This window comes from Centrocercus urophasianus, unplaced genomic scaffold (assembly GCF_019232065.1).
Source record: "Centrocercus urophasianus isolate 14NV4802_14NV808 unplaced genomic scaffold, USGS_Curo_1.0 seq_17, whole genome shotgun sequence".
Taxonomy (NCBI): domain Eukaryota; kingdom Metazoa; phylum Chordata; class Aves; order Galliformes; family Phasianidae; genus Centrocercus; species Centrocercus urophasianus.
In genome coordinates, this window is record NW_024884722.1 from 18,617,210 (window position 1) to 18,639,741 (window position 22,532).

General features: G+C 53.6%; 1 protein-coding gene across 1 annotated transcript; it reads left to right on the forward strand.

Moving 5' to 3' along the window:
* Positions 1–3,183: 3,183 nt before the first annotated feature.
* Positions 3,184–20,788, forward strand: PITX3 (paired like homeodomain 3). Its single transcript, XM_042817774.1, has 4 exons — positions 3,184–3,227; positions 14,185–14,325; positions 17,877–18,082; positions 19,291–20,788. Exons 2-4 carry the CDS (start codon positions 14,217–14,219, stop codon positions 19,852–19,854), a joined length of 879 nt encoding a protein of 292 aa, XP_042673708.1. The 5' UTR covers positions 3,184–3,227; positions 14,185–14,216; the 3' UTR covers positions 19,855–20,788.
* The last annotated feature ends 1,744 nt before the right edge of the window (positions 20,789–22,532 follow it).

A 22,532-nucleotide genomic window follows, 5' to 3' on the forward strand; every position in this document is an offset into this window, starting at 1 on the left:
CCCCCTCCCAGCTAAGCCTACCTCCCCTGCCAGTGAAGGGGCTGCAGCCTCTCTGTACCTTCTGCCCCTGCCCAGAGAGCTGCAAAGTGTTTACAGAAGCTTGTCACGGAGCTTGAAACCAAGCCAGCCAGGAGCCTTCTGTTTCACCCAAATGCATCTTAGTGCATTAATAAAGAGCAAACATTGCAGTGTGCTTTGCATTTTTACTCACGATCCAGTACTGCATTGTCTGGAGAGAAAACAATACAGCACAACCCCACGCTGTATGGGAGCAGCAAGTTCACTCGCACACACCAAGCACTGTGTCATCCAGCCCTTGAGTAGTGCAGCACCACCCCTGCACTGAGGGAGTGCAGGCAAAGGATCAAGAGATGGGAAAGGCCCACAGTGCTTTATTCCCAAGTCACTGGTTCTTACACACAGCACAGGACAGTCGAACTCAAGATCAGAACAGCAAAACGTGCAAATCCCTCAGATTCCTGCAGTCTGGGCAGGAAGGGGTTTGACTCAGAAGGCAGAAGCAGTCACTATGGCTAGGGACTGCTTGCAGATGCTGTCCTCAGAGATGAGAATCCAAAACAAATATCACAGTCATTCCCACCAGCTGCCCCTTTCCAGAGCAAGCTCAGGTAGGGACCAGCCCACAGCCAGCTGAAGGCTCTCCAAATGGAAACTGATGTTCTGCATCTGGTACAATCTGCTCTCGGGCCAGGACCTTCAGCTGGAGCAGCAGAGCTGAACTGAGACACTCAAGAACAATCAAACCCTTCTCTGGCAATCATACAGAACACAGCACTGAAGCTGCAGAGCAGCCTCCTTGAGCTGAAACATCCTCCCGGCTGTTCTACATAGCCCATGTCTTAGCAGCACTTCCCAGTGACGTGAAACTCCCAGCGTTTTCCATGTTCTCTGCTTGGCCACAAGCAGCCATGCCTTTTGGCAGGAGCAACCTAACCTCAGTTAGTCATATCTTTGTCACCTCTTGGCGAGGCTACAGCTACGTGATACACCTGGGCATGAAGCCCACAGCACTTGGCAAATGCCAGCTGGACAAGCACACTGCAGTGGGAGCCCTGACTACCACAAAGGCATCAAACCACCCTCTGCCTCTTGGCTCAGGAGGCCAAATCACAGCGTCACTACTGATCTCCAAGGAGTTTGATGACATGAACCCAACATGGCTAAAAGGTTAGTTAAGACAGGAAGGTGGAAACCATGACCAGCAAAGCCAATTGCAGCACACTCTGAGAGCAGTGAAACCAGGCAGCTGCGGGACTGGATCTGCCTGTAACAGAGACAGGGTTTCCTCTGAGAACACACTCCTCCCAGACGGTAAAAAGAGAAGTATGCCTAACCTGCTTTGTGATTCCCTTCTTCTGCATGTCCCATCTTTCTGACAGTTCAGTCTCAGTTTAGTTTGCGTTTACTTCTTTTTTTTTTCCCCTTACTTCCTAATTAATATGAAGTAGTAACATCTGTTTCCTGAGCTCAGGTGAAGTCCTTGGTCTCTTCTCCAGCAGTGAATCCTCCAGCTGGTGAGACAATATGAACTGCAGCCTCAGAATGCTCAGAACCAACCACAAGAGCTGCTGCTACATTTCATCGCAAATGGAGAGCCCTCTCTCCCAGAGAGATGGTTTCTGCAAGAGGACGGCTGCAGGAGGCTGTCCCAGAGAAAGCCTTCCTGTTCCCATATTGTCTTCGTGCTACACTCCGCAGGGAACAAGGCTGAGATGGAATGCTGGTTCTTATTTCCAGTTGCCCAAAGGAAATAGCTAAAAATACTTTTGTTTCATCATTACTTTAGAGCATAAGTACTGTCTGTATTTGTTGCAGACTACTCACGGTGGAAGGCTTGGAGGTTTGAGAGGCGATTCACATACTTCCCTTTATTGCTGCAGACCATGAGCTGGGTTTTCTGCTTCCCTTAGGCATGTAGTGAGAGAGACGGACTGTCCTGGGGAGTGCCAGTGCTGCTGTGCTGTGCCTGCTCCTCGGGGAGGTTAAAATCAGAGGTGGGAAAAGACGTGGTCTGGTTTGCAGTCCCTTACTGCATAAAGCAGTGAGGCAAGTGGGAACCTCAGGTTACTACTATTAATAAATGTGGTAATTTCTCATGAGTATCTCAACACTGACAGCTTCTCTCAGGCTTTCCCACACCCCCGGCACTGCCATGTTAGTGTGTTTCTGAACAACAATCCACAGTGCCGTGTCTTCTTAACCCCTCTTCATGTCCTGGAGTTCTCCGTGTGCATTTCTCTTCCCCTTCATATCTATGTGCCACACGATGCGTTTAGCAGGCTCCCTCGGTACATCTCATAAGTCACAGGTTAAAATCCACTCCTATTGTCACATTATTTCCTAATCTCTAAAACACGTCTGTGGAAGAGCTCCAGGCTGACCTTTAGCACCGTAAGCCGGCACACGGGTCAGCACCGAAGCGACCCGAGGGAGGAAACCCGGCCGCAGAACCGCGCATTTCTCCCTCCATGCCCGGCGGCGGAGGCACAGCACCCCGCGGCGGGGCCTCCAAGGGGAAGCCGAAGAGCTGCCGGTGCAACGAGAGCTGGGACGGGGCGGGCGGTAACTAACGCGCAATCAGCATTCCCGACAGCTGCCGCCGCGCCGTGCGGGGCTGCGCGCCCAGCAGTCGGCTGTGGGTCCGGACGCGGCGGACAGCCCCTCCGGGCCGCAGAGCCGTGCCCGCCGACAGCGCCGCGCCCGGACCCCCGCTCCCCTTCCGCGGTGCGGTCACGGCGGCGAAAGCCGTGCGGCGGGGCGGAGGCGCGGCCACCGCGGAGAAGGCGTGATCTAGCGCCCGCCTTCGCGAATAGGGGAGCCGGCGAGCGGCGGGATGCAGACGATCCGCGTGGAGATTGGTCGGTGTGGAAGCGGGGCGGGCTCGGGGCGGGCGGTGCTGGACGGGGCGGGCGGCGGCGGGCGCGCAGCTGGAATGGGGCGGGCGGGAGCGGGGCGCCCGGTGCAGCTGGCGGGGGGCGCCGGCCGCCGCCATAAAGTGAATGGGCCGGGTGAATGGGCGGCAGTCGGCCGGCGCCCTCCGCCCTCCCCGTGAGCCGCAGGCCGGTAGCGAGGCGCAGCGTGCCAGGGAGTCGCGGGGATTTACTTTCTGACAGCTGCGGAGCGGCCCGGGTAGCGGGGCAGGGGCAGCGGCGTCACCCCGTTCGCAGGATTAAGGCCGCCGAGCCGAGCCCGCATCTGGAGCTGCTGTAAGTGCCACTCCGTCAGACACCTCCCGGGAATGGGGTGGTCCGCCGCTCTTCCTGGGGCGCCCTCGGTGCCCGCCCGGCTGTGTCCAGAGCTGGCGCGGGGCGGGAGCATCCTCGGGGCGTTGCGCTCGGGACCGCAGCGCCGTGCCTGGGGCGGGAGCCGGGGGACAGCGGGAGGAGCGGGGCCCGACCCCTGCCCTACTCGGGGCCGCGGTGCTGCAGGTCCTGCCGTCCCGTTGGGCTGCTCGGGCCCCTCCCGGCAAGCGCTCCCGGAGCCCCTGGCAGTTGCTAAACTTAGGCATTTTCCACTGGGGCGAGCGGGGCCGGAGCTGTTTAAATTAGCCGGGGCTCGCTGTAAATAACGGCGCTGCGGGCTGCGGCTCAGCTGTCTGCAGGGTCCGGGGCAGCAGGACGCGGGGAGACAGCGCCTGGGAAAAGCGCAGCAGCACGACGGCTTTCGGACAGTTGGATAAATGATATTTATGTAACGGGCTGGCGCCTGTTTACAGCAGAGCCGACCTCCCTGCAACTCCGGGGTGAGGGCGAGCCGGCCCGTGACTGCGGGTACCCGCCGAGAGTAGCGGAGCCGGCCGGGTTGAGGGGGAAGGAGCGAGGGAAGCGCCGACCCTCGGCGGCGGCTCCGTCGGCAGCTGCGAGGGAAGGAATGGAACTGGGCAGCGCTGGGAGGCTCGAAGCAGAGCTGCTGTCGGGCTCCGGGTTCTGGCACGGGCTCCGGCGATGAGCGCGGCCCGGGGAAGCCGTTACCGCCGGCGGCAGAGAGCGGAGCGGCGCCCGACGGAGCGCGGCTGCTCTGCTCTCAACGAGAGCGAGCCCGGGGCGGGGGCTCCGTCTCTTTGCTCGCAGCGGGCTACGAGGCGGCTCGGCCCCGGCTGGCGGCGGCTCTGGGAGCGGCCCCGCGCTGCAGCTGCCGGAGCGGGCTCGGGGGGGTGGCGGGGCCCGGCACGGTGCTGCCGAGCGGGGCACACCTGTCGGCCCCGCGCCCCCGCCGCGGGACAGCTGAGCGGGACGGGACGGGCGGCCCCCCCGGCAGCGCTGCTGGGCTCGGTGCCGCGGCCCCGGCTCACTGCCGCCCGGCGGGCTGCGGGGGGAACTGGTATGAGCTGGTGGTGCGGGAAGCAAAGAGGGCAACCCGGCGCTCCCCTGCCGCTCTCTGCACCCGGCCTGCGGGATGCGGTGTGAAATGGCTTCGTCCTCGCTGCGGTTTAGGGAGATGCTAAAAGCAGCAGCTCGGGAAGGTATCTCTCAAGAGCGTCACCCTTGATCGTGTCCTGCCGCACCATTGGCGATGGCAGCGAGGTCTTTCATGAGCCCCCTGCTCCCTCGGAGGGACGGACGTTTGTGTAAGCTGCCTTCCTGCGGGGACAAAGAGCTGCTGCTGACTCCGGAGGGACTGGCAGGGCATGGAGCTGCTGCCGGACCTCACTGATAGTTGCAGAAACGGGGCAGGAGGCGGTTTTCGTTACCAGATGGTCGCACTGTGCCGGGTATCAGGCGTTGTGTGAGGGCTCAGGGCAGGGGCAGTGTTTTCGCTCTGCTGCCAGCATTGCACGAGGGCTAGTCTTCGTGAAACACAGCTATATCCTGGTAACTGAAATGTGTACTGTCCCGGGCACTGCTTTGACAACTTGCAGCTCTGCGTTGGCAGAGAAATGTCTGCAAGCCTCACTTAATATCTGTTGCCTTTCTGAAAGGGCTTAATTCTGGCAAATAATAGATGTGAAATTCTGGCAAATAATAGATGTGAAAACTATGCAACAAATTCGCTTGTGCACCTTATAGGAAGGTCAGCAAAAAAGCAATATCTTTTCTGTCTGTCAGATGCTACCAAAACCATGAGATTAAGAGGTAAGGCTAACTTTGGAGACTGCCAAAAAGAAAAAAAAAAAGAAAAAAAGAAAAAAAGAAGAAAAAAACAACAACAACAAAAAAGAAACAAAAAAACAAACAAAAAAAGAACCAGAAATCCGATCAGGGAGAGTGCACCGAAAGGAAGATGAGATGTGCTGGGGACATGAGCTCTGTCTCGTGACCTGGCACATGTGCCCCAGCTCTGGGGACAGGGGAGGTCCTGGGCTGGGAATTAAGTCCCTGTAGGGATGGCTGGTGGCCTTGCGCCATGTGTCCTACAATGGGGCAAGACCACGGAACCGGGAGCAGGAGCTGTGGCGCTGCTGGCTGCCTGAACACAGGAGGCTGTGGTTTGCTTAGGGCCTGGCCGTTGGGAGAAGGTCCCCCCACTTGCTGTGCAGTGCTGGGGTGCAAAGGCATTGAACTGTGCCAGCTCCGGAACCTGGCTTTGGGCTGGGGCACAGTGCTGGGCTACCCATGGCTTGCCTTCCATCTGCGCTGCCTGGCACCACAGCTGGGGCTGGGGAAAATCCTCCGGCAGCGCAGAGCTGGGATGCAGGCAGCAGGAGAGAGAGGATTTGTTGGCTGCACTGTGCCTGCTGTCCTCCCTTTGTGTGCCGGCACCCCTGCCCTCCGCCTGGCTCACCTCTGAATATTAATGCCTCTGGCAGATTGGATAATAATGTGACTGGGAATTGAATGAAGCTGGTTATTAGCTCCTGGCTTGCATGGGACATTTAAGGCAGCCCTGAGGCTGCTGATGGAGGTGCAGTGGGTCAGGTTGTGCTGCAGCAGGGGCTGGCTCTGCACTGATTGAGATTGGCTGTGCCACCAACTCCTGTGGTCTTTGTGGACAGTCCCAAGTGCGCTAGAAAAAGGAGACGTGGCCCGGTGTCACAGAGGAGAAACCGAGCTCTGGCTGTGCTGAGCACCCTGCAGCCTTGAGCCAGCAACACCACCTCGCTACGATGCTCTGCACTATCTCCCAAAGCACGACTCCACCAGAAAATAGGCACTTACACCCTTTTTATCCATGCACAAGAGCAGGGGAACCAGAGTTAAAGGGCAGGAGCTACTATTGATTTTGTACATCTGATTCTTCAACCTTTCAAGGTATTCAGAAAGGCGTTGAGGTGCTGCAGCTACTTGTGACTTCAGCTGGAGCAGAACTGCATTTGTCCAATTAACCCTTCAGAAATTACCATCCAAGCTTCTGTGAATGAGCCACCTGTTTGCAAACCCCGTCCAACAACTTCCACCATCCCAGAAGCCAACAGCCCCAGACTTGTTAGTGTCCCCAGGACGGAGCATGTACTCGGCTGTTTCTCACAGCCCTCCTCCCGCAGCCCCCTTTATTTAAATGCCATAATTTGCTGCTAGCAGAACCTCGGGAAGGGTCGGGCTGGAGGGCTCAGCTCCAGCGGCACTGCCTGCAGACAGCACAAAGAGGAACCAAAAGCACCACCATCAGGGCTGGGAACCCTCAGCCTCTTCTCCCAGTACCAATTCTGTGAGGCCAATTTTTGGGAGATGCCGACAATAACCATACAAAGAGATGCATGAGAGTTCAGCCATAAATCATGCTGACCTGTCTGTGTGTGGACGTTTTTATTTACTTGCCTTTCTGAAAAACAAATAAACAGAAAATGCCTCCCAAATAAACCAGCTCCCCACTTGGATTTGAACACGCTTTAGAAGAAATCCCTTTTGTTTTAGCCATTTTTTATTTCCTGTTTGTTTCTGAGCTTAGACTTGACAATGAAAACCACATGAAATTCCCTTTTTGTTCCATCAGTTTTATTTTTGGTGCCACAATATCCAAAACTTCCAGTTCTGCAGGATTTTTTTTTTATTTTATTATTATTATTGGTGGATGCGCATTTATTGCAAGGTTATTTTTTTTAAAGCAAATGCATTATTTTTTTTTTTTTTTTTTTTTTTCCCGTAAAATGAAAGTCAGGCAGTCTTGAGGACGAGGTGTACCAGGGTGTTTAAAGAATACTCGTGGATGTGAGTGATATTCGTTGAGCTGTAAGCGCCGTGCTGGTGCAGCTCCATAGCTAACCGGGGAGCAATCCCACAGGCGAAGTACGGAGCAGTGCACGACCGTGCGTCCCGTTGGAAGCGTTTCACAGCATCGTTCTGGCAGCGGGCGCCGGAGCTCAGCTATGGCGGTGCTCAGCGCGTTACCCGGTGCGGGCTGCCGGCGGATCTCGAGGTGCCGAGGTGTCCCTGCAGCGGGGGGCTGCGACCCTAGCCGCTCGCAGAGCGCCCGCCTCCCCCTGCCTCGGCCCTTTGCTCTACACTGCTTTGATGGGATTGCCCGCGGGCTGGGCTGAATGAGTAATGACGGATCTGCAGCTTTCTTCCTTACCCACCCAAATGCCTACCTCCCAGGGCTCTGTGTGGGATGCGGCATGGAACAGATGGAAAAAACTAAGGATTAAGAAAAAAGCTAACGAACAAAAAACACAGTCTTTGCACACGGTCCCCAGGCAGCGCAGTGCATCTCAGGACCCTGACATTCAGAGCCGAGTTTCGCTGCTTCTCTCGTCTTTGTGCCTACAGATTCACGGACACATAGCAGTTTGCTGTGGAGCCCTAAGCCCGATCCTGCTTGCACAAGGCTGCGGGGCTGGGGCCGGCCGTGTTTGCAGTGGGGAGAGCTGATTATCCCCTCGATGTCTGGGTAAACAGCTGACCTTCAGGGCATGGTGCAAGGGCCATAAAGGTGTGTGTGTGTGGGGGGGGGGGGTTGAGGGGAGGTGGCAGTGGGAGCTCCAGCAGCTGCCAAGTGCCTTCCCAAACAGGGCTAGCAGCTCCGCACATCCTTTCTGTGCTTCCTCAGGATGCTGCACCCTGAGCTCCGCCCTTGCTGCATTCAGACAACAGTGGAGCCAGGCAATGGGACTTGCATCCCTTGCAGCCATTCAGGCTCTGCCATCACTCCACCGCCAGCCCCAGCTCTGCACAGCTGTCCTACAGCAGCAGCCCAGCTGTGGCACCCAAAAAAGATTCTCTCTAGCTGCTGTTTTAGGCAAGTTCTGTTTATGGCCGAGTCAAACTTCTGCAGGCAGGATTTATGGCAGAAGCACTGACTGACGGCTTCACAGAGCACTAAGGTCGGAGCCGCATGCAGGGTGCGACGTGCTGGCGGCATGGCCGGGCCTCCCGACCTTCAGCCCGCCTGATTAGGGGCTTTCTTCAGCTTGTTTACTAATTGTGAGAGCTACTGACATCCTCAGTAGCGGCTGAGTCATCTGTTGCCCTCCATCTGCATACAAAGCTCTGAGGCAGCCGGAACCGCATCGCTCTGGCTGTCTCCCGGCCCACCCTCCCCTGATGGGCCAACTTTACAGCCACACAGATACCAAAAGGCACTGGACCACCTCCCTTTAATTGCCGCAGCCATCCTACCTGCACACACGCTGAGCAGCGAGCATGTAGGCACGCTGCTGCCAGGCTTGGTCGCCACAGCTGCTCTGCTCCTGCACACGTGGGCAAAAGTGCCATGTGCACAGGGACCTGTGAGCAGAGCCCCCTCCCTGCTCTGTGTCGGCTGCAAGATGCTCACTGCCAAATTTCTCCCCTAAATCAGCCTCTTTCTGCCCTGACTGAAGCAATTCATTTCTCTGCACCCTTTGAGTGCGCGCAGCTCCCAGCACTCCTGTGCTCCAAAGCTTGAAGTTGCCAGCAACTTTGTGCAACTGCGATTTGTTATGGCAAAACGGAGCCTCCGTTGATTTGTTTTGTTCCAGATGCCTAACAAACAAATGGAGCTGTAACAAAAGTGCAGCTTTACTAATGTAACTACAGAGCCTGTCAGAGGGACAAGCACAGCCCTGACTGATGGAGTCAAGGTGCTGCACCCAGGAAGGCAGCTGGACACAGCCCTGTGCTGCAGCTCCTGCAAGAGTGCGAGGAGTGCAGAAAAACCAACTTTGTAGGAAAGCAGGCAGGCAGTTTCCCCCTGCACTGTGACTGGTATCTCCTGCCCTTGGGTGCCATTTCAGAGCCACAGAGGTAGACTAAGGCAGCTCTGCTAGGGTGCCTGGCCATACTGCTTTGGCACGAGCTGAGCAAAGGCACTGCCTGGTTCCCAGGACACCCCCCCCAGTGCTGCCATGCCACACACAGACCTGATGGAGTGGGAGCACCAGGGAGAACTATTCCACCACATGGCTCACTGTTAATCCATGGTGCAGCCAAGTAGGACATATCCTTCATGGGCATTTTTTTTTTTTCTTTCTTTCTTTTCCTGCAGACGTGGGTACAGAGCTGTCACTCCTTGGGATGCTCCTACTGTGACAGTCCTGCATGAGACCAATGCATTATTAACCCTCTTCCACCCAGAACAACCATTAGACTGTTCTCTGCTGCAGCTAGAGGCTCACGCTCACCTTGTGGGCTGACCCCAGCCCCACAGGGCACATCAGGCAGTGTCCAGCAAGGCTGTACGTTTCCCTAGCACCTCTTATCTGATGATCTGGAAGCACTTAAAGGAATTTCACTTCGTTGCCTCTCCCAGTTCAAACAGGCTTTTTAACATCATTTCTGCAACAAGGAATAGCATCCCAAACAGCGTTACCTATATCACATACCGAGTTGTGCATCTCCCCATCTTCTCCCTGCCTGGTCTGAGTTATCAGAAACTTCTCCAGTAATGAAGAGAGAGAATGGGTGCGAAGCAGCAGCCCTCACAGCCAGCCCACATGGGACACATGACAGCGTAGCATGCACTGCTCACAATGCTCTTGCAGCTCAAATAACATGCTCCAAGCAATGAGGCACTGAGAACCTCGGGGGCACCTGGCAAATCCTGCTGATGAAATAGAGAGAAAAAATATTTCAGGCTTCAAAGAAGTACACGCTGCTATGAAAATGCCCCACACCAAAGCTCAGGGACTAGCACCACACTGCAAGGAACAAATAGAGAAATTATAAGCAGTGACTCAGCACTCACCAGCAGTCAGTGATCCATCAGTGAGCTCTGTGCACCTGGAAGCACTCCTCAGGCAGCCCAGGAGGCAGGCATGCTGCTCCCCTGTCCATAATGGGGCTGCACACTGGGCAACCGTTTTGCTTCTGCTGTTTATCTTCCAGTGATAAACGGTCTTGCCTGGTTCCTGCTGCAATTCCATTAAGATTAGAGATGTAAAGTTACACTGTGAGGTTTAGCAGCAGATGACCCCAGTCTCCCTGTGGTCTCAAGAAAGAGAAGATTTACTCTTGTCTCACATTCCATCCTTGCTCTCTAGCTGCAGGAAGGAGCCCTCAAAGGCAGCACATCAGCTCTCAGTTCAGTGCATGATTCCTGTGCCAGGTGCTCTCTGGCACCGGAGACCCTGACCTGCAGCACTAGCATAGCACTGTCCCTGCATGAGCACGTGGGTTGGGAAAGGACAGGGCAGCCCCAGCATCTTTCCCTCTGGTATGGAACAGAGGCAGGGGCTGCCCCACTGCAGTTCAGCCTTTCTGGACCCAAGTACGGACAGGCAGTTCAATTTCCTGACAACGTGTGCAAATAACCAAGAGGCAGAGGGAGATGCTGACAGCCCAGGCACTAGGCTCTTGCTGAAGCACTGCACCCACACAAACAGCCTCTCCTGCAGACAGACCTACTGGGGCCTTGGCTCTGCAAGCACATGTGGGGACGTGGGTGAAGCACTCCTGCCAGACCCCGGGCCTCCCTCTTGGGTAGGCAGCACCCAAGGCACCACTGTAATTAGCCTCACTTAGCTTGCAGTCAGCCTAGATGGTTCCTTTCCACTCCTCCTCAAAAAAAAAAAAAAAAAAAAAAAAAAAAAAACACCTCACAAACAAAAAAACACAGGTGAAGGAGTCTCTGCTCCTGGACGATGGAGCCACTTGTTACTGAGATCCAGGAGAGGAGGTGACAAAGACCCCATTTGATCCTTCAGGCTAAGTGAATATGCCAGCATCACTGCCCCTTGTGCCCGCTGCTGCTGCTTCCCTCCAGCAGAGAGGATGCATGGGCTGGCAGCTCAAAGGAAGTGCCTACTCAGTGTGAACTGGGAGCCTGTATCGCAGGAGCAAGGAAGTGCAGAAATGGAAGGAGCCACAGTGCAGGCTGGAGTCATGGGTTATTTTACAAAACTGAAATCTCTGAGCAAGTCTGGCTCCATGGAACACGTGCAAAAGGCACCCCTAACAGAATGGTTCATAAAGTGAGAAAGATGAAGGCACAGATGGAGTCAGTAAATCCAATGCTATCGAAGAACACTTCTGAGGTGCCGATTCCAGCAGCTCCCTGAGAGCAGACATACAATTTGGTAGAAGTGCCAGAAAGGTTTAGGATCAACTTTCTTAATGTCTCTGCCTATAGAGGGATCTATCCAGTATGGAAAGAAAGCTCCTTTAATTAAATCCAACAGAGCTGTATACTCTGGGGTAATACCTATAGCCTTTATGCTGGCAGAGGTGCTGGCCCTGGTGAGCATGGGTGTGGGGCTCTGCCCACAGCAACCCTCCATGGCCACACTGAGCAGATCCTTGTCCCTTCCGTTTGCTGTACCCATATCAAGATGAGAGGGCCCTGTTTGGTGCTACCACATAGAGTGCATGCAGCGGGTATGCAATCACACACATTCCCTCTCTGAAGCTCTCCTAGTTTTAAGCTCAGTTCAAAGAGCAAACTTGCTCTTAAGTCAGAAGCACTAGTTTCAACCTGAGCGTAGGCCATCTTTAGAGCCAGTGTTAGCCTGATTCCACAGCACATCCCTGCAGCAGGCCACATTGTGCCTAGTCCTAAATACTGGGGCTGGCTTACCCCAAGCCTGGTGTCTCATGTTGTCATTTACACTTCCATACAGCCAGCTGTGAGATGCTCCTCTCCTGGCTTCATAGCTCCAGTTTGCACAGATGAAACCTGTGCAAGACAAGCACAACACTTCAGGCACACAGGACACTGCACGGAGGATTCTGTCCTGCACATAAAGCGAGGCAAAAGGCTGAATTCCTCCTTAAATCTGGTCCAGTGCGGAGTCAAGCCCTCAAAAAGAGGAAATTGTGCTTGACAGATGCAATCATATGCAAATGGCTGTAGAAGAGGGGAAATTATCATCTACAAACATTGGGCAGAAATTCCATCTGCCGCCGCCTCAAGAAGGGCTCTTAATAAATTCTGAGACAGCAAAGTGACACACATCTTAATCAAGACTTAATCCAGGGAATTAATTCACTGTGCGTTTCTGCATAATTCCAAGAGCAATGCTAAAAGCCATGGCAATATCAGCAGCAGATGGACTCCCCCTACTCTCTGCAAAGGTATTAAAGAAAACACAGCCCCATCACATCACATCACGCTGTGTGCGTAGGGCAGAAAGCAACAGGGCTGTGGGTACATGGTCTGCAACCAGCAAAGGTCACCAAAGGCTGGGGAAAGTGGTGAGCACGGAGCTGCTGCTCCACAACCCAGGCCAAAACGCTTGCAGGAGGCAGAGCTCTGGAAAAACTGGCACTGGGTTCTACAGAGATGCTGCTCTCAGGGTGTGTCAGAGCCAGCACTGAGGTTTGGGAGTGGTGGGATGGGAGAGCTCCAGGGAGCAGGGGGGAAAGCACCGAGGCTCTCACTTGCAGCAGACACCAGCAGGGTGAAGCACCAGCTTCCAGCCTCATCGCAGCCTGGGAGAACTTCACAGGTATGATCTGGCCTTGCTGAGGTCCCAGCAGCAGCCCTGCTCAGAATGACAGGAGGCTTTAGACAGCTCTGAAAATACATTCTTAGTCACTGTCATCCAGCTCCAAAGGAGGTGCGACAGCTCTGTTATTAATCTCTTGTTTACATGTTTAAGCGCTCACACAGCCCAGCTGAAATGCGACCTTCGCTCAGTTTGGTCCTGGCACGCGTGGACTCAAGGGGCCGTGCAGCCCTCCACCAGCCATTCGGTCTCCACCACTGCCCATGTCCTTGTTTGAGAATCCCAAGTGCCCGGTCCCAGCAGCACGCACCTGCAGCCATGCTGTGTCAACAGCTGTGACACGTCAGCAGGAGCTGCTGCAGGGCCAGGGACTGGAGGGGTGTTGGAAAATGCAGGCACTGCACCCAGCTGCTCTTCTCCAGGCCTTCAGAAGCCATCAAACCAGCACATTAACCAGACCATAGTGCCACATGCAGCAGCATCATGAGCTGGACTTCAGGGCCTACAGGGCCAGCTCACTTGCCCAGGTGGCAGGGCTGGACTGCTGGCACCCAACACTTCCCGCCTGCCTCTGTGAGCCCCCAGTGCTGTACCACAGAGAGCAGCACAGGATAGGATAACTGACCCGGGGACAAAGAATGACGAAAAAGGGCAGTCAAGAAGCCACAGCAGTGGGAGCTGGGGGCAACTCCCAACTGGGATGCTGTCAGGTCAGCTCATGGGCACAGATAGCACTGGGGAGCCTTTGGCTGAGAGGTGCCAATGCTTGTCCCCAGGCACCCAAGGGCACGTAATGCGACTCCCGTGTTAACTCAGGCTCCAGAGGTCCTCATTTACCCAAAAGTATTCCACTTGCAGTGACAGAGCTCGTGGCAGCCTCTGCGCAGTTTGGCATGCCTTCCTCCTGGTGCCACACAGTTTTCTGCATCTGATACCCTGGGCACAGTTTTGTGCCCAGGGTATCAGGAGAGCCTCAGGGCCCTGGGCACTGCCTGTGTCTGAGCAACTTGCTCGGAGGTAAAGGAAGGCCTGAGGAAGCTGCAGAGGGAGGCTGGGAGAGCGGGATGTCTGGGGTAGGTGCTAACAGCCCTTGGCTGGTCCAGGACCACTTCCTCAGATCTCCGTTACACAGCATGCTCCGGCGTTGCTATTTTGGTCTGAATGTCACCTATAAATTGGAGGCTCTTTCTCTGAAGGCTGCAAATAGAAGTGTTACTAGATCATCTTTGATTTATAGGGGAGCTCAGCAGAAAACCTGGCATCTCCATTTTCCAGCCAGGAAACCCAGAAGGAGTCCAAGGATCACACGGGGATCCTCGGCTTTCCCTAGGCCTCTCCTTAGAGGCTGGCCAGTCCCTTTTCATGTGGACGAGAAGAGGTCATGAGCGCAGATCCAACTCCCTAATCACCCTGTGCTTCTTTTTCAGGTTCCTCCTTTGCCACCTCCTATTCCTGCCCCATGGATTTCAACCTGCTGGCAGATGCGGAGGCTCGCAGCCCAGCCCTGTCCCTCTCGGATTCTGGCACCCCCCAGCACGAGCACAGCTGCAAGGGGCAGGACCACAGTGGTGAGTGCAAGGTCCCACGCTCCCAGTGGGCAGCATCCAAGGTGCAGGGCAGAAAGAGAGCAGGGGGAGATGTGGGACAAGCATTGCTGTGCAGCAGGAGCTGCCCACCTGCTCAGATGGAAACTTTCCATGCTTTGGGTTAGCTCCAGGCTGAACTTCTCAGGTGCAGCCAAAGGGAGACAATGCAAAGCTCCCTGTGCAAGGGGAGCCGAGGGCTGGGGACAGCCTGCTGCTCCCTGTGTAAAGCCTCTGGGCTCACCCGCTTGCAGAAGCTAATCAGTGTAATGATGCAGATTAAAATTCCCTGGAGCGAGCACCACGAAGGGTGCTGCACCAGAATAACTATTGGTCAGAGAACCCAGCCACTGAATTCCCTGCTGCACACGTACCTTAGTTGGGCACATCCCCAAGGTTGGCGGCTCCTCATCAGCTGCTGGGACACACAGCGCATCTCCATTCAAGTGGCTTCCCAGTCGAGCCCTGCTCCCCACACAAAACTGCCAACTAGGGAGCAGACTTTTTTTTCCATTAGGCGTGAACTGCTAATTTCAGCTATGACTGCAGGAGTTTCATTGAGTGGGTGAATGTGCACGGGATGTATTTCATAGCCTATTTTAGGTCAACAATAAATGCCAGGTCACTCCTCACTGTATTAAACAGGCTGGAAATAAAGCATCTGAGGGAGGCAGCTACATGCTGGCATTACCTATACACAGGAGCTGCTGCCTCCTGCACTCTCACCAGGCAGCCTTACTTACCCTGGGCTCCGCTTCTTTCATCTGCAGAGCAAGGGGTGCTGAGGAATGGGGTAGAAACCCGGTCTGTCTTAGCTCTCCAAAGTCCTCCTCATCCTCTGATGGTGCTGAGTGTTTGCAACAGCCCCTCCTATTGGATCTCATCAGGCAGGAGAGCAAGGAGAGATGTATTCCACAGCCAGCTCCTCAGTAGGGACCCAGGGCAGCCCACAGGGACCTTCCTTCTCACAGGGTCCCCACCACAGCACACCCACGCTCTGCTCTCTTTACAGTACACTTTCCCCTACCTGGAGAAGCGGCAGAAACAAAGACAACAATGAGCAATGTTGAGGAAAAGCCAAAGGCAGCAAGTGCAGAACCAGAAGGGACACCAAGAGGGAGGCATAGTTTCAGACGTTTTTCCAGACTCAGAGGCAGTTTTACTACAGCTGCCTGGGCTTCCTTGACAAGATTTAGAGAAAGCCCAGACCTAGGGGGCAAGGAGGAGATGAATATAAGGTGCTTAGCTCTTCCACCAAGACACAGCTCATTAGCCAGTGGTTTTACTGTTGTTGCTTGCTTTGGGTATAATTTCTCCTTGTGGGAAGAGGGGCAGCTCTCTGCAGGAACTCCTGTTTTGGGCACAGCTCCTATTTGGTAGCAGCCTCTTTGGAAACTCACGGATAAGGGCTCCTGGGGGAACACACCCCATGCATGCATCAGGCTTTTAATTAACCAAGACTTAGCGGATGAGCAAACAATCCAAATGTTGTCCCTTCATCTGTGCCGAGCTATTCCCAATAACTAACTCAAACATGGTGCCATCACTGCCTTATGTGTTTTGGAGATGAGCAATGAAGGAGTCTTCCTCTTCCAACTCTGGCTTAGAGCGTTGAGCTAGAGAAATCAGACCTATCCCTTTGGCAATAATTCCTATTCAAAATAAAACTAAAATGCCAAGAGCTTCCAGCAGTCCTGCTGGAAGGTACTCCCATATGAGGATGCTCATGGTAGTGAGTAGAGCACCATGAGACTATAGCCAGCCCCTACAGATCCACTTTTCAGTTCTATGCCTTCTTCTATTTCAAGAGCGTGCTTTGAAATTCCTCATTCTGATCCAGCCTAGCTGGAAAGCCTGCTGCACACTGGCAATAGGAACAGGAGATCATGCCTTCCCAGCCAGCTTGCATTACAATGTACCTGGAGTTCCTGTATATCCAACACAAGCATTAAGCCTGCTACAGACCTGCAGGCAAAGAATGGAGAGCATACAAGAACTCCGCATTGCTTCAGTGTTTGCAACGTGTGTCCAACATGTGCTTTACCCCACAAGGGGTGGTGCCTCACTGACACATGCACCGTGGGAGCCCTACAGCTCCCTCAGAGGAAGGCAGGCACAGGGAAGCAGGGCTTTTGCAGAAGCCACAGGAGAGGTTTCTGAGCTAACAGACTGAGTGATCAGCTGCTTTTCAGTCTTCCTCTTAGGGCTCCCCTCTTCTATTTGGTTTCTATGGAACTTATTTTTGAAAGGCACATGCATTGTAGCTGATGATCCCTTTCTTCTCACCTGGGTGTATTCCAGGCTCCTGTTTCCTTGCCCTTCTGCATTTTCAGAGGTTGTACAGGATAACTTCCATGTTAGGATTTTTTTTCTGGACTTTAAAGCCTTTTAAGCCAGCTTCCACTTAGAAAACCACAACCAAACAAAAAGTCCTTTTCATCTAAAACAAGCAGAGCAGTGCCAGGATTTTTAAAAAGATTCTTCTCCCAAACACAATAGTTCTGCCATTGTTCACAATAATCTCAATTTGATTTTGCTGATATTTCCAACTGGAAAAAGAGCACCTCCCCTCCCTGCTGAAAACCAAGTTCTCAGTTGGAAGTATCTCACCCTGCTTCTCGTTCAGAATAAAGTAGTGGCAAACATTCGTAGTGATTCATTTTCCCTGGAAGAATTCTCTTCTATGGCAACCTCTCTTGGCTCCTGGTAGAACTTTTTCTAAGACATCAGCTGCTGTTTTCCTCCACTCACTGTCCTCCATTCACTGCCGAGAGGCTCAGCTGTGACATCTGAACACAGAGAACATTTGCTTGCAGGGTGCGTGCTGTGGCACAGGGAGGCACTTGGCGTGGCCGAGCTGCTCACCTCCATCCCAGCTCAGCACAGGCAGGCACACTGAGTTCCACACTTGGCAATGGCGGAGGCTGAGCTGCACTTTGAGGATGCACATCCACACAAACACCAATAGTTTCAGGACATTCACCAGAGGAGCAGCAAAAGAAAGACTCAGTCGCTTAGATGGGGAACTCCAAGTGGGAAGACCAGGGGTGAGAAGACAGCAGATGCTGGAATAATTTAAGGGAGGCCTTTTCCTACTTTTTAAAATTAAGTGTTCCTAGGTAAGAAAATATCAGGATGGACAGGGGGAAAGGGGAAAAAAAAAGTCTGTTTTCCTTGGGTTTAGTTAATTTAAGAGCTTCAACTTGCCATCACTGGAAGTGTGCCTTTCCCCAAGCACTTCTCCCCAAAAGCGCTATTTGATCTTTAGTTACATTATGAATGACAATTTCTTTTTGAATTTTTTCTAAAGGGACCCTTAAGCAGAAAGATTTCAGCACAGTAGGAAATAGCTGGCCTGGGAAAGTTCTGCCACCACCACCCATCCTCAGGGTGACAGAGGAAACCCAAGGGCTGCCTGGGTGGCTGTGCCCATCCAGGCAACACTCATATGAGGGCAGGCTGTGAGGGGCTCCCCAAACACAGCCAAGCCCCCACATTAACTCAGGGGACCTCTCCCATCTTTGTTTTGCATACAGATACTGAGAAGTCCCAGCAGAACCAGACAGACGACTCCAACCCTGAGGACGGCTCACTCAAGAAGAAGCAGCGGAGGCAGAGGACTCACTTCACCAGCCAGCAGCTCCAGGAGCTGGAAGCCACGTTCCAGAGGAACCGCTATCCCGACATGAGCACCAGGGAGGAGATTGCGGTCTGGACCAACCTGACGGAGGCACGAGTGCGGGTATGCACACCCCTACGGGGCAGGAAACCAGCTGTCATGCAAGCCACCAAGTTGTCCCCAAATAAGGGGCACTGGAACATTTCCCCACCTTGAAAGAACCTCACAAATAACTCCAACCGAGGTCTGATATAGCCACATTCACTCACTGGCTACACCTTCCTCCCCAAGCACAAGATTGGGATACAAGGGTATCCAGAGCCCATGCTCTGCCTCACTGAGCCTCCCCAGCCAGCTGTCCTGGCCCACCAGATCCCTTCCTGGTGGTGCCATCATCCCCAGCCTTACAAGAGGGCACCCTCTGGGGCTCCCCAACTGCTGTGCTGTCACAGGCACAGCGTGGCAGGGCTCCAGCTGGAATGAGAGCTTCTCTCTGCTGCTAGAATTATGAGTTAGCAGCACCATGAATAGCCTTCCAGCAGCTTCCATGCTCTGGGAAGTTATATTGTTTGAGTCCCTCCAACACTAACAGATTTTCCTGTTAGAAGACAGAATTCTAGCGTTCCCTGAGCTGATATCAAAGCAAAAAAGGTTGTCTCCTCAACTAAGCAGGCTCCAGCTGCATCCCTGAACACTTTGTTCCCAACCCCTGCTCCTGAGCTGTGCACAGTTGGAAATACAGTCTCAGCTTTCCTTCCTTTCCCTCCCAAGAAGGGCATTTAAACACAGTAGGTCAGGCAACACACAGAAGGCAGGCAGCAACAGAAGCTGTCTGTTAGCCTCTATCAGGGCACAGACACAGGTTTCTGCCCTTTGGAGCAAGCTGGAACCAAAGCTGGGCCAGGCTCTTGGTCACTCCTTGATCTCCTCCACCAGTTAACGCCAGTCGAACACAGTGCAGCTGCAGTGCCCAGGGTCCACAAGTCAAAGCTATAGCAGAGACAAAAGAGGCTTCCTGAGGTAGTTCCTGAACATGCTGCTTGTACAGGACCAGCACTGTCTAGCATCAGCATCCACACAACAGTGTGGGCACCATCTTTAGATGGCCTGAAACACCTAGTGTTATTCTGTGCACTCTTTGCATCTTGCTTGGATTTTGATCAAGGTAGTGACTCCCCAGGAGATGATCCTGAAGCCCAGACACCTCACTGCAACAAGGGATGCCTTGCCCAGCATCCCCAGGTACAGACCCAGCACTGCACCCACTCGTGCTGGGTAAAGATGCCAAGGGACAGCCCAGAGTGACTCTCCACCTCTCTCCTCTCCTACAGGTCTGGTTCAAAAACCGCAGGGCTAAGTGGAGGAAACGGGAGAGGAACCAGCAGGCCGAGCTCTGCAAGAACAGCTTTGGAGCCCAGTTCAACGGACTGATGCAGCCCTATGATGACATGTATTCTAGCTATTCCTACAACAACTGGGCCACCAAAGGGCTCACCACCAGCCCACTCTCGGCCAAGAGCTTCCCATTCTTCAACTCCATGAACGTCAGCCCCCTCTCCTCCCAGCCCATGTTCTCCCCACCCAGCTCCATCGCCTCGATGACCATGCCTTCGTCCATGGTCCCTTCTGCAGTGACTGGCGTCCCGGCCTCCAGCCTCAACAACCTGGGAAACATCAACAACCTGAACAGCCCAAGCCTCAACTCCGCCGTCTCATCCAGCACCTGTCCTTACGCCTCCACAGCCAGCCCCTACATGTACAGGGACACGTGCAACTCCAGCCTGGCAAGTCTGAGGCTGAAGGCCAAGCAGCACGCCAACTTCACTTACCCGGCGGTGCAGACGGCAGCTTCCAATCTGAGCCCTTGCCAATATGCCGTGGACAGGCCTGTATGAAGTGCTGCTCTCTGCTGACTGGGGACTTGACCTTAGGCTGACACAAGGAGACCTTTAGCCCTACAACAGCGTACATCCTGCAGAGTGAGAGTGGAAGTGAGAGAGAGTAAAAGAGCATGAGAGAGCGAGAGCTCACAGCAGCAGGCAGATGGACCTCTACGAAGATTTGTCTAACTATTGTATGGTGAATTTTGACTGTCTTTCCCCTCCCAGTCTCCCTCCCTTCCTGGCCACCAAATACTTACCCTCCCTGTTGGTAAGGAAACCAAAACAGTCTGCTGGAAGCCCCATGGGGAAGCAGGAGCCCAGCAGGCAGCATGCCTAGCTTGTGGGAAGCTGAGCTCAGCATATTTTGGCCTGGCCCATCTAAACCCCCTTCCCCAGCACAGCTGGGTGCCACCACAGTGGGCTGCAGGGACGGGGTGACACGAGGCTGCTCTCCAGTGCTTGGCCAACCCCATCCTTCTCCCCCCACAAACACAAAGGTTGGTGCAGAATATCTCACCCATCTGCTTATTAGGCAGCCAGTCATTGTCTTGGCTGATCGGCATCCTATGAGAGCACATCTATAGGCATGGCCTTTCAGATTTGAAGCCTTGAGGAACTGAGAGTCATAAGGATATAAGATATGTGCATGCATATATACCTATATATATATACATACACATATATAGACCTATATGTTAAAATACACCATTTTGTACAGGAAGTAACCTGTGAAGTAGACCTTAAAAACAAAAACCCCATAAAGCAAGCATGTCCACCAAGATGGTGTGCTGCCTGCCATGCTTCACTGCTCCACTCATTTCCAGTCAGACAGGAATACCTTCACCAGTATACATCCAATGCATCCCCTTCTGCAACAATCAGCTCCCCCCTTGCACATCTCCATCCCTTCCTCAAATCCCATTTCAAAAAAAGGAAATAAAATAAAAGTTGGCACAGTCTCTCTAAGGCTCCTGCCTGCCTGGTTTTTGAGAGTATGACCCAGTGTCTGAAGATTCAAAAAGCAAGCACCAACATTGAGTCCAAGCCTGGGGTAGACGCAGGCTGAGCACTCTGTGTTGAGATTTCCCCATCACGCTGTGTGGGCAAGTGCCTCTGAGTTCCTGCAGCACTCCTGGCTCCAAAAAACACCTCCAGTAGGGGCTGCAGATACCTGCCCACCCCCCTGGCCCTGCGCTGTTTCTTTCAGGAAGGCTGTAAAACAGAGCTGCTCTCCTGGGAGGTGCATGCACAGCAGGACCTGTAGCTTCTGCCAATGCAGAGGGACACAGTAGGGTTCCCCAAGAACTCAAGAAAGCTACGTAAGCAGCGGGTAGTGGGACGTCCCCACTCAGTGCAGTCTCTTTCCACATGGGGCACGCACTTCAGAGACAAGCACAACCCTGATACGTCAGCAAGACAAACCACTCCACATGAATGGGACAGGCAAAACCGGGACAAACCAGGTTTCTGCAATGTTGCCAGCACAAACAGAGGAAGCAAACTCTGTTAGAAGGGATCCTTGCTAAGAGACAAAGAGCATAGCCCTTTTTGTGCAGCATATAAACCACATCATCTTTACCATAGCCTGCTGCACAGAGAGCAGCTGCTGCTGAAGGTATTGGTGAGCAGATGCTGAAAGCCATCACTGATCTCAGTCCAACAATGCTATAGCTAAATTACGCTTTGCTCTGAGCTAACCCAAATTGAGGAATCCCTCTACCAAAGCAGCTACTGCTGGAAGAACAACTCCACCTGCAATGTGCGTGCAAAGATTGAGCATCGACATCTAAAGCACATAGCACATCCAAAACAAGTCTGAACTCTTACCTTGCTGCTAGATGCCAGTGATGCTGAGGTTACTTCTGTCCCTCCACCCTGAAGCCTCCCCACCATGCACACGTACTGTACTTCCACACTGACTCCTTTGCCTGCCCTGCCTCTCCTCCCAGAAGAAGGAGCATAAGTCCAGCCCCTCTCATTCCCTCTCCTCAGCTGACTCTGACCCCAGCTGTACCTAATCCCCACTGATAGCCACAGCTAGGTGCTGCCACAACTCTCTCCAATGCCTCATCAAGGCACAGGGTCCTTCCCACAGCTGCCCCTTCCTGTACTTTCAGCACCCCCCCTCACCACCACACTGACTTGAGTGCAGGTGGGAATACAGCACAGCCAGAATCACCTCTGGTGCAGTCAGAGTGAAGCACCACACATGCCCAGACCCAGCAGCAGCCATACGCCAACTCTGAGCTGAGAGTGCTTTGTACAATGGCACCAAATAACAAATGCATCCTGGGGAAAAAAACAAAAACAAAAACAAAAAAAACCCATAAAATTTGCAGACATCACAATGGTCAAAAACAAATAACAAAGTGATCAAATTGGCAGCAGTGAGCCCTAGGAGGGATCTTGCGCCTTCTGGATGCTACTTGCCTTCCTGGTACAGCTGAGATCTGGTGCTCAGCCCCTCAGCACTTCCCTAGCTGTGTCTCTGGTGCTCCTGCCCAAGCAGGCAAATTCTAGCAGGCTCCTGCTTATTCTACAGGCTGTCACTGGACACTTCCAGTCTGCAGATACAGCATGCACGTGTTCTCCTCCATCCGAATTGTTGATGGAAGAGTTGAACAAAACCGGTCTCAGGACAGATGTCCCTGAAATTCACTCATCATGACTCTTCCTTTCAGCAGTGAACC

Excerpts from the sequence above, each read along its gene's own strand:
- PITX3 (XM_042817774.1), top strand. The coding sequence starts at position 14,217 with ATGGATTTCAACCTGCTGGCAGATGCGGAGGCTCGCAGCCCAGCCCTG. Across the intron at positions 14,326-17,876 it reads CAAGGGGCAGGACCACAGTG|ATACTGAGAAGTCCCAGCAG; the intron begins GTGAGTGCAAGG and ends TTTTGCATACAG. Across the intron at positions 18,083-19,290 it reads TGACGGAGGCACGAGTGCGG|GTCTGGTTCAAAAACCGCAG; the intron begins GTATGCACACCC and ends CCTCTCCTACAG.